General features: G+C 38.5%; 1 protein-coding gene across 2 annotated transcripts; it reads left to right on the forward strand.

Moving 5' to 3' along the window:
• The first annotated feature begins 1,031 nt into the window (after positions 1-1,031).
• LOC127628792 (ethanolaminephosphotransferase 1-like) lies at positions 1,032-11,519 on the forward strand. Of its 2 annotated transcripts, none has more exons than XM_052105681.1 (10): positions 1,032-1,175; positions 3,405-3,473; positions 3,988-4,096; positions 4,599-4,673; positions 6,830-7,092; positions 7,279-7,387; positions 7,522-7,570; positions 7,702-7,882; positions 8,028-8,210; positions 8,415-11,519. In XM_052105681.1, exons 1-10 carry the CDS (start codon positions 1,119-1,121, stop codon positions 8,517-8,519), a joined length of 1,200 nt encoding a protein of 399 aa, XP_051961641.1. In that variant the 5' UTR covers positions 1,032-1,118; the 3' UTR covers positions 8,520-11,519. The 2 variants fall into 2 exon arrangements, with proteins under 2 accessions (XP_051961641.1, XP_051961642.1); XM_052105682.1 differs by having other exon boundaries at positions 8,415-8,480.
• The last annotated feature ends 269 nt before the right edge of the window (positions 11,520-11,788 follow it).

Here is an 11,788-nt window from a genome sequence, read left to right on the forward strand (position 1 = left end):
TGTCATCGGCGAACTTGATGATGTGATTCGAGCTGTGCATTGCTGCACAGTCGTGAGTCAGCAGAGTGAACAGCAGTGGACTGAGCACACAGCCCTGGGGGCCCCAGTGCTCAGTGTGGTGGTGGTGGAGATGCTGTTCCCGATCCAGACTGACTGAGGTCTCCCAGTCAGGAAGTCCAGGATCCAGTTGCAGAGGGAGGTGTCCAGGCCCAGCAGGTTCAGCTTTCCAATCAGGTGCTGGGGAATGATTGTGTTGAATGCTGAGCTGAAATCTATGAACAGCATTCGAGCGTATGAGTCCTTATTGTCTAGGTGGGTGAGGGCCAGATGGAGGGTTGTGGTGATGGTATCGATCCATTGAGCGGTTTGAGCGATCACGCAAACTGCAGTGGGTCTAGTGAGGGGGCAGCTGGGTCTTAATCTGCCTCATGGCGAGCCACTCGAAGCACTTCATGATGATGGGTGTAAGTACGACGGGACGGTAGTCGTTGAGGCAGGACACTGAAGACTTCTTTGGCATGGGGGTGATGGTGGTGGCCTTGAAGCACGTTGGAACGACGGCGCTGCTCAGAGAGATGTTGAAGATGTCGGTAAGAACATCTGCTAGCTGGTCTGCACATCCTCTGAGCACTCTGCCAGGAATGTTGTCTGGTCCAGCAGCCTTGAATGCGACTTTAATTAGTATATTAGTATTTTATAATCCTGTCTGAAGACAGGATTTTATTATAGTATTTTAGTTATTTATTTATGATGAATTTTAAAATATTTTGGAGATTTTATAATGTCCCTAGTGCAATTTACTGTGTGAAAAGGGTTAACAAATAATATTATATTGCACCATAATAAAATACTTTGTGTACGCTGTGCCTATTTATTGCAATGTTTTTATTAAAAAAAAAAATGTGTGCATGTGTAATGTGTAGATTTTATCCTTGTATGGTTTTATCGAATGTCTTCAATTTCCAAATCGGCTTTTATTATGAAACGGCAGACTGTGGGCGGAGTTTCAGTCCTCACGCAACTCACGCGAAGCATCAGCACTGCGGACCCTCCGAGCCCACACTGAGCCGTCACGAGTGGTGAATTTAGGTCCATCTCAGAGCCGTTCTGTGGTCATCATGGCTCTCCACGAATATGTTACCCAAGAGCAACTCTCAGGTTTTGATAAATATAAGGTGAGATCGCTTTTAACCACAATATTCTACGTAATGTGTTGGACTTTAGCCTTTCGGCTTACTGTGCTGTTCATGAGGTCTGCCGGTGTTTCACACTCGAGAAAGGACAACAGCAGCTTTTTATCACGTTTAAAGAGAAACTGTGTGATTCGCCCCGTGTTTATGTGTTACATCGTTTCATAATGACTTAACTGGTTGATTGTTGATGTGTTACATTGTATTGACAACGCCAGTGAAAGTAAATAATTTTCTTACGATGCTGTTTGGTTAAAGGGGAAATGTAACCATCTATATACAACAAATGTGTTCCGATGTCCAGCTTTGTTTTAGCCGCTTTAGATGGCTTTATTTTAGTGGCATCGGATTGGTTCCTGCTTGGACAAGGATTTAGATGTTTGGGACATGGTTTGAAAGTGAGTCACACTCCCTTCTAGGTTTCACTTTTAAAGTTCAATGTACTCAAAAAGGACAATGCTTTCATCAGTTACACACCGTCATGTCATCCCAGATGTGGATGACTTTCTTTCTTCTGCAGATCACTAATTCATATTTTTTAAATAATATTTCAGCTCTGTGGGTCCATATAATGCAAGTGAATTGTGGTCAGAACTTTGAAGCTCAAAAAGGCACATCAAGTCAGCATTAAAGTTATCTGTATGACTCTAGAGGTTAAATCAATTTCTTAAGAGATTCATTCAGTTGCATTGTATGGACCAACAGAGCTGAGATATTCTTCAAAAAAAAATATTTGAGTCCTGCATGAGAAATAAAGTTTTGGGTAAAGTATCTCTTTGATATTCAGGTTCTTCGTCCATCCAAGTCAAGTGGTTTTTATTGTCGTTTCAACCATATACAGTTAGTACAGTACACAGCAAAACGAGACAACGTTCCTCCAGGACCATGGTGCTACATAAAAACAACAAAGGACCAACTTGGATAAAACTATTCATTATTGTTTTATCCAATTATTTACCACTTTGTTTGCATAAACATGACCTGTGATTTGTCTTCCTATTCATTATAGTTTTATATTATGTGAGTTCTGCAATGTATTACCTTTCGTGTACACTATTCACGTGTTGTCTCACAGGACAGGGTAGTTCTGGTTATAGTTTTGTGTCCTTAGAAGTAGTTTTTAGAAAATAACTTGTGAGTGACAGTGGCACATGACTCTGTGTCTTGTGCCACATGTGCCTCAGTGTAATGTCCACTTGGCTTGATGACACAGTATTGTGGGGTGCTGTAAGGGCTGAGTTAGTGTGTGCTGTTCTTGCGTGCCGTGTTTGCACGTAGATGTAAGGGATATTGAACATACTATGCAAATCTGTATGGTGGAGCTTTCTCTGATGTATAATGTAAGCTATAACAGTGCTAAATTTATCTCAAAATGCTATGCAAATTTTTGAAAATGCAAGTTTGCATGGGTGGTCAATTTCCAACAGTTTCTTATATTACACAGAAACAAAATCCTTTCAGGGATTCTTCTAGATTGGAAACTGAGAGTGGTCTTCAATCAACCCAATGTGATTGTCCAGATACTGTCCAATTTGACCATGATTTATAATGTATTTTTCTGATTAGATTCAGCTGATTGTATTTAGCTATACTCTGTGCCCATTAATAAGGCACTTAGACAAAGTATATAGCATTACTGTTTGCCTCAAATAACTAGGAGTGATGATGCTATGTTAATAGTTTTTCATTCAATGGTTTTGGTGTAGACCTTGCAAGATATTTTTGAGGCTTTAAAGGGATTGTTTACCCAAAAATGATAAAATAAAATATAATAAGCTCTGTAGGTCCTCACAATGCAAGTCAATAGTGGCAAGAAATTTGAAGCTCCAGAAACCATATAAAGGCAGCATAAATGTAGTCCATATGACTCCAGTGGTTAAATCCATATCTTCAGAAGTGATATAGCAGGTTTTGGTGAGAAAAATATCAATATTTTTTTATGTAAATCTCCACTTTCACATTGTTCTTTTGTTTGTTTTTTAATGATTCGCATTCATCATGCATATCGCCACCTTCTGGTTGGTGTTAAAAGTCAAGTTAAAGTTAAAAGTCAAAGTAAAAACATTTCTGCATATCAGAAATGCTCTGTTGTCTAGCTTTGACATGCTTGGGACGTTCACAAATTCACACATTTTGTTTTAAACAGAGTGTCAATGTGGTGTGATATGTGGTGTGTTCACTTTGCATCTCCTCTGTCTTCCTTTTCCTCTACAGTACAGTGCAGTGGACTCCAACCCCCTCTCAATCTACGTCATGCACCCCTTCTGGAACTCGGTGGTGAAGGTGAGAACATTAGCCACAGTTGCCAATTTGGATGTTACCAGAATATACAAGGGCACTTATATATACTGAATCTATTGCCGCTGATGTGTGAACAGTTTTATGCCTTTACTTGTAGTTGCACTGAAAGAATAAGCTTGCACAAACATTTTTCTCATGGTGCATTTGATAATTTTTTTTGAGCCTACGCAACTAAGCAACATGGATACAATAATCTTTTCCATGTGTGGTGCAGACATTTCAGCTATATTTAGTTATAGTTATAAAGATCAAGAAATTATGCATAAACACCCAACGATTGATTTGGTCTTAAAGAGCAAAATTGGCCAAAAAAAGCAAATGCATGATGACTTAAGACTGAAATTAGTATGACCAATGATAAATGACACTTTCACATGTGGTCCCCAAATTCCATATATGCAAATTTAATGAATGGATCTGATTACTACCTGCAAGAGAGATCAGTCTATTTGCAACTTGCTAATTTCTCTCTCTCTCTCTCCCTCCTCTGTCTCAGGTCTTGCCCAGATGGCTTGCCCCTAACCTCATCACATTTACAGGGTTCATGTTCCTGGTACTCACCTTCACCTTACTGTCCTTCTATGACTTTGACTTCTATGCCTCAGGTAAAGTCAATATACTTTGGTGTGTGTGTTTTTTTTTATTATTATTTATTTTTATTAAATGATAGACATGGTTAACTTTTGAGAGTAATATGTTTATGCTATCTTCCTCTTTATTGAGGCCATTGACAGATGTGCAATGATTGCAGCAATAATCAGTTTGTGACCGTATAAAGCGATAAGAGAGAGGTTCTCTCTCTGTCCTGCTCTTTCTCTGTTGTGCATGTATGTTGCCTTTATGACATTTTTATATGAGAAGGATCAAGGTCTTACTTCCAGCTCATCAACTAGTCATTTGTGAAAAGACAGCCACACCTATGCACAGTCTCAGCGCTCACTCACATATGTATTAACAGCCTAAATGAACAATAAATATCCAGACTACATGTACACTGTAGTTACTCACAGATTTCTCTGCACAGATAGCAGGTACATGATGTTAATGTGTAACTGATGTTGCTTTACACTATCAGATTAATTCTTTGTATATCTTTGTGTGATATAGCGAAAGGCCACACACATGTGCCAAGTTGGGTGTGGATAGCTGCTGGTTTTTTCAACTTTGTGGCCTATACCTTAGGTAAGTGTGTCTTTCTCTTTTTTTTTTAAAATATTGATTCTACTTTGTAAGCAATAGTTCACCAAAAATAAAAATGTACTCACCCTCAGGCCGTCCAAGATGTATCTGAGTTTCTTTCTTCATCAAAACAGAATTTAAGATTTTTATAATTTCATATCAGGCCTCCTTTAAACAATGCAAGTGAATGTACTCCATTGTTTGGATCAAAATATTCCAGTTGAAAAATAAAGTACTTCTGAACCCAAACGATTGATTATTTTTAGAAACAAAACAATACTTTTTAACTACAAATGTTTGCTTCCCTACATCTGTGACGCGCGCTCATGAGAGGGATGACGTAAGCTCATTGGTAAGGTCACGTGTGGAGGAGGATGGATTTGTGTGGATTATTTTGATGCTCCCTAAATATGCATTTTGGACCGTCAAACAATGGAGTACATTCACTTGCATTGTTTAAAGGAGGCCTGAAATGAAATCCTAAAAATCTTAAATTCTGTTTTGATGAAGAAAGAAACTCCGATACATCTTGGATGGTATCGGAGTAAATTATCAGCACATTTTCACAGAATTGGTCGGCTTGAAGATTCTGTAGGTAGTTCTTTGAATATTATCACAATATTGTGATATTTGGTGATAGTTTATTTTTTATTTAGTCATTTCAAAATAAGAGTCCCCGTTGTGTTTCGGGGTCCCATGTTATGCAAATCTTAATTTCTTCTGGGTATTTTGGGTACTTTGGTTGAACAATAAACTGCATCTGGGATTCTACAAATCAATAAAAAAAAACTTTCAGCCGATGAATCCGTTATAAGACTTTCCCACCACTTTAGTTGTCGTATCAGCAAAATCTACTATTGGTCGACCTTTAGTAGCACTTGCATGGGAAAGTGTGTATGCAAACATAATTGACTTTTAAAGGAATGTTCTGGCTTCAATTCAAGTTAAGCTCAGTTGACAGCTTTTGTGGCATGATGTTCATTACCACAATAGTTGTCCTGTAATAAAAAAAAAAAGCAAAAGTCCCATTTACAGTTAGATGCAGTTTAAGAGACCGTTCACCCAAAAATGAAAATTCTCTCATGATTTACTCACCCTCCTGGCATCCCAGATGTGTGTGACTTTCTTTCTTCTTCAGAACACAAATTAAGATTTTTAAGAAAGAATATCTCAGCTCTGTAAGTCCTCACTATGGAAGTGAATGGGTGCCAACATTTTGAAGCTCTAAAATCTGCATAAAGAGAGCATAAGAGTAATCCATATGACTCCAGTGGTTATATCTGTGTGTTCAAACACGAGATGATAGGTGTGGATGAAAAACGGATCAATATTTAAGTATCATCATAATATCAACATAAATTCTCCTCTATGCCCAGTAGGGGGTGATGAGCATTTAGACTGAATCACCAAACATTGACTGAGCAGGGAGAAGAATTTATAGTAAAAATAGGACTTAAATATTGATCTGCTTCTCACCACACCTGTCATATTACTTCTGAAGATTTGGTGTAAACCACCAGAGTTGTCTGGAGTACTTTTATGTTGCCCTAATGTGGATTTTGGAGCTTCAAAATGTTGGCACCCATTCACTTCCATTGTGAGGACTTACAGAGCAGAGATATTCTTTTAAAAATCTTAATTTGTGTTCTGAAGAAGAAAGAAAGTCATACACATCTGGAATGGCATGAGGGTGAGTAAATGATGAGATAATTTTAATTTTTGGGTGAAATATTCCTTTTAAGGTTTCAAAAGTATAGCCACAATACATAAATAATATATGTATTAACATGACTTGTGTGTAATAACGTCACTTACAAACCTTATCAATGTAAAATGATATCAAATATCTTCATGGCTATAACGAGGCCATGCCGGTAAATCCGTCACAATAAAATCATGTAAACACAATGTTTGCATCTTGTGGCAATACTTTTGAAATGGTGTGTATTTTAATCTGTATGGACTGGCCCATTTCACTTTCATTGTATGTGTTGCAATAGACATTCAAATCTATTGTAATTTTAAATAAACGAGGGATGAGTCGAAAATATTTTCTGTGGTAATCAACATTATGCTTCAAATACTGTTGTTTGAGTTTAACTTGTATTGATCCCAGAACATTTCATTAATTTTGGTGTGTATGTGTTCATGCATTGCAGATGGTGTGGATGGAAAACAGGCACGGAGAACAAACTCTAGCACTCCGCTGGGTGAACTATTTGACCACGGCCTGGACAGCTGGGCATGTGTGTTCTTTGTTGCTGCTGTCTACTCTGTGTTTGGACGGGGGGATACCGGCGTCAGTGTAGTAACGCTGTATTATCTGTTATGGGTTGTCCTGTTTTCCTTCATACTGTCACACTGGGAGAAATACAACACTGGAATCTTGTTCCTGCCCTGGGGCTACGATATCAGCCAAGTGGTAATTTATGATAATAATCTAGTGATAAGCAAACAGAAAGCATGGCTATTTCAAAATGTGTAAAACTGTTCTTAAATGTAGAATTATGTTGAGTAAAAAAGATACTTTATTGATCCCTTAAAAGAATAAAAAATACCACTAAAAAAGGAATAGTTGTAATAATGCCTCTCTGTTTATTCTTCTCAGACCATCTCTATTGTGTACATTGTAACAGCAGTGGTTGGAGTGGAGACGTGGCACAAACCTGCTATCTGGAATCTTCATTACAGAGATATATTCACTGTTATGATTGTCGGTGAGCAAGCTCTGCACTTTTATCGGTCCTTCTCACAGTTAATACTTTACTCACTTTGTTTTCATAGGCTGTTAGGCACAAACTTGTTAAAGAAGTTTGATCTGATTTTCTGTCTCCCATTTGTCTTACTGCAGGTTGTTTATTTGTTGTAACGTTGCCCATGAGCCTCTACAATGTCTTGAAGTATGTTTGTCCAAACCTTGTAAAACAAACACTACACTACTAAAACAATGATGTGTTTATAATTTATGTAAAAAAATGTATGGGTTGGATACAGGAATTTTTATTCTCACTCACGCTGTCTATTTTTTCAGGGCATACCGTAATAACACCCTGAAGCACAGTTCGGCGTACGAGGCCTTGTTACCCTTTTTCTCTCCTGTCCTCTTGTTTGTGCTCTCTACACTGTGGATCAGTCTCTCTCCCACAGACATCGTCCAGCAGCAACCCAGAGTCTTTTATCTCATGGTGGGAACAGCCTTCTCCAATGTTACTGTGAGTGTACACAGTCCTCTAGCTCTCTAGTATCGATAAACAAATTATGCAGCCATGACAATGGATGTCTTTCAGTTGCTATTGAAACATATTGTCAGAGGTCTGCTCCTAACATGCACTCTGTATTTCTGTCTCTTTCAATCAGTGTAAACTCATCGTATGCCAAATGAGCAATACTCGATGCAAGCCACTGACTTTGTTGTTGTTGCCGATGGCAGCTGTTGTGTTGCTAGTGATATCTGGGACTGTGCAGCACAGTGAAACGGTCATCCTGTACATATGGACCGCTATAGTCCTCCTAACTCACATACACTATGGACTGTCAGTTGTAAGTATGCACATAGCCAGACTGTGCATGTGCATGATATAATGCACATCAAGGCAATCGGTTATTGTCAGCTCATCAAATTGATCTTTTATTAATTTTAATTGTAACAAATTGTCCATTGTTATATTATCATCTTTCGTTACCTGTCCTGCTTATGTGCACGCCTAACTCATATCTCAATTTCTTTTTCATCTCCCTGTGCAGGTACAGCAGTTGAGTGATCATTTTAATATATATGCTTTCTCACTGAAGAAGACTAACTCGGACTGACAAGATGAGAAAATCGGCCTGAAGGCTGCTGAGGTCTAAGCTATCTCTGCATACTCTTCAGCTAGCCGACGCTCACCAATCACCAAGGTGACATAGCTAACACCAGGAAACCAAATTTTACTGACCAAACACGCCTTCTTTTTCTGAGGATGCTGCTCCATCAAGATTGATTGAGCCCAGATATGCAGCTGCACCACTTGACCCAATGAGCCTGGAGGCTGAGCTCCACCACAGGGCTCACTGAGCCCAGAGGCAGAGCTGCTCCAAGGGGCCCACTGTGCTCAGGGGCAGAGCTGCAGCATGGGACTCACTGAGCTCAAAAATGCAGCTGCACAACAGGACCCACTGAGCCCAGGACCTACAGTGCCTAGACTGGCAGCTGCGTAACAGGGCCCATTCTCTCAGAAAGAGCTGTATTGTGTTGCTAGCTCCAAGTGGAGACTGTTTGATTGTCACGTATCTGTGAAGCTGAGGATATTCATGTTTCCTATGGAAATGTGCTTTTCAGCTGAGATACTAGGAGCCTTGAACAGCTGATATACTTGAGTGCACAGACGAGTCCAGCATGCTCCATCACACGTAGCAAATCACATGATGTACACGCAAATAAGATGATTGTCTTCAGCTTAGTTGACTTGAAGATTTAATTTTAATTTAATGTTGGCCTTGATTGTTTTTTTTAACAATTCACTGTATGATTGAAGCAAAAGAAGGCATTACTGATTTACATTTCTAGAAATTTTAAGCAGATTGTAAGACTTATTTTTGGTTATTAGAAATATTAATTATATGTATATGCGTACAGAAAAGATATTGAGTTAAACTATGGTGCTTTTGCTAATCTCTTAATTGCATATATAATTATAATAAGGAAAGAATTAACAAGACCGTTCTGCCTAAATGACACTTGAAGACTGACTATATTACACAATTAACCAGTCATCAACAGCTCAAACCTCAACCTTTATCACTGATTGGGCGATATAATATGTTTACCCTTTGAACTTTTATTACTACTGTACACAGGATATTTTGTGTTTCCTTTATACATTGGTGATGGTATGTTTGCATGCCGGTTTTCAGTTTCTCCAGCTATCTTTTTGATTCTTTGTTGCTTCACTAGTGGGCTTTTATTGAGTTTATTTGTGCTTGAATGAAGAGTGTGCTTCAAACCCTGACCAGGAGAGGGTGCACTTGGAGTGAGCGAGTGAAACCTCGCTCTGTTCTTTAAACAAGATAAAAGCACTATTCTCTGTGCCACCAACATACAAATTACAGGTGTTATGACCTACATCAAGCATATTCTTTTAAAATCTTTCACTGGTTGTCCAAAGTATGTGTGCGTCTATTGTACGGGTTGTGTGTGTTTGTGTGCGTGCGCGCATATGTGTATATAGTCTGTATGTGTACTCTCACTCTGGAACCTCATGCCTCAATACGTTTGGTTTCTATGGGAAGAGGGCCAGTCAGTGAAACCTACTGACTGATGTTTAAACATGTTTTAATTACAATATATTATTGTTCATATTAATTTCCATAGTACAGTTAAATATAAACGCATAATTATATCCCTCATCCTCTAAAATGCTTGACATTAATTTAAGAGAAATTACATGAATAACCTGTGTTATATCCAAATTAAACTATATTTGTGGTCAATTTCTAATTTTACTGTCCAGTATATACTCTTGAAATGTATTAAAGAATGGTGAGATATTACACATTCCAAAGTGCGCTCCTGCATTTAACTAAAATTTTGAAATAATAGGAAGACTTTGTCAGATTGTTTTAGCTTTGACCAATAATAATGAATTGGTTAGCCTTATTTCTGTCCAAGTTAGCAAATAGTACTTTGACATTCTTTTGCTTGACCTACCTGACAGTAGCAGGCCCTCTGTGGCAGGCCCGTTTCTGACCATTTTGGCACCCCAAGGCGAGATTTCAAATTTTCGCCTGGGGGAGCATTCTCATCCCGCTGGTTCGTGGTCCAGTCTGCATTGGCGCCCCCCACAGCTGGTGGCACCCTAGGCGACTGCCTAATTCGCCTACGCTTAGAAACGACCCTGCTCAATTGTGGGTCCAATTGAACACAGTAATCGGCATATTTAAAAATTTTCGCACATTGTTTTGGTGTCAGTCAGTAACTGTACAAGCACTTGCTGTGCGTGCTGATGATTATAAAACATTTTGGATGTGCCAGTAGATGTACTCAATCAGCCTTTACAAATCAAGTGTCAGAGGAGGCTAAAACATTTTGGATGTGCCAGTAGATGTACTCAATCAGCCTTTACAAATCAAGTGTCAGAGGAGGCTGAAACATTTTGGATGTGCCAGCAGATGTACTCAATCTGCCTTTACAAATCCAGTGTCAGAGGAGGCTACTAGTGTGGCTTTGTGTATTCATTTTGTTTGTATTATTATAATTATTTTTGTGTCCTGCAGTAATGTGACTGTTCCCAAGCAATACAGGAGTAATGTATAGCTGCATTTGTGGAATGCCTTGGCGAACTGTATGGAAATGTATTATTATTATTTTTTTTTATCTGAAGTGGGATAAAACACAAAATTAACCTCTGCATATTGTCAAACAAATTCCTGCCATGTTGTAACATTATCTTGATGTGCTGCCCCATTAAATGTAAGTGTATCCACAGTATCATTTTGTCCTATTGCAGATTTTGACTCCTCATTCTGAGGACAGGCAGGATTTCACTCAGAGATGTACAGTGTGCCATCAGGTACTGAATCGCGTACTGCATTGTTTTGTGTGTTACCTTCACAAAAAAGTACTGTCTGCAGCTGTACCACAGACCAGTGATGTTATCAGACACCATGAACTTTGATATATACTGTCATATTTACATGGTATTCTAAGGTACTTATATTATTATCGTGGTGTATGTTTAAAAAAATACAAACTACAGACAGCCATCTCTGAATAGGGCAAGTTATATCCAAACAAGAGTTGTTGAAACCAATGTGGATTTTGCGGCTTGTCTTGTATTCAAAATTTATATATTAAAGGTGCACTAAATACATTTTCCCTCAATAAAAAAAGTTGTATTCCTAAAGAAATAAATTGTAATTTTGAAATGTATAACATGAGCACACACGCATGAGAAACCTTATAAAAACATTTTCTTTTTTTTTCATGGAGAGGGGTCCCTCATGGGGTTGCCATGTTAGGATCACATTACCATCCGAATAACCACGGCTGATTACTTCTAAAGCATAATTTAGAACTGATTAGAACTTACATGACTAAATTTGTAGTCAGTAATGTAATATCTAGGATTAAACTGTCTAAC

Source organism: Xyrauchen texanus, chromosome 35 (genome assembly GCF_025860055.1).
Source record: "Xyrauchen texanus isolate HMW12.3.18 chromosome 35, RBS_HiC_50CHRs, whole genome shotgun sequence".
Lineage (NCBI taxonomy): Eukaryota > Metazoa > Chordata > Actinopteri > Cypriniformes > Catostomidae > Xyrauchen > Xyrauchen texanus.

Bases quoted from the DNA above. Each gene is read 5' to 3' on its own strand.
- LOC127628792 (XM_052105682.1), top strand. From the start codon at position 1,119: ATGGCTCTCCACGAATATGTTACCCAAGAGCAACTCTCAGGTTTTGAT. The intron at 7,388-7,521 runs GTGAGCAAGCTC...GTCTTACTGCAG, and splicing joins ATTCACTGTTATGATTGTCG to GTTGTTTATTTGTTGTAACG. The intron at 8,211-8,414 runs GTAAGTATGCAC...CTCCCTGTGCAG, and splicing joins TACACTATGGACTGTCAGTT to GTACAGCAGTTGAGTGATCA.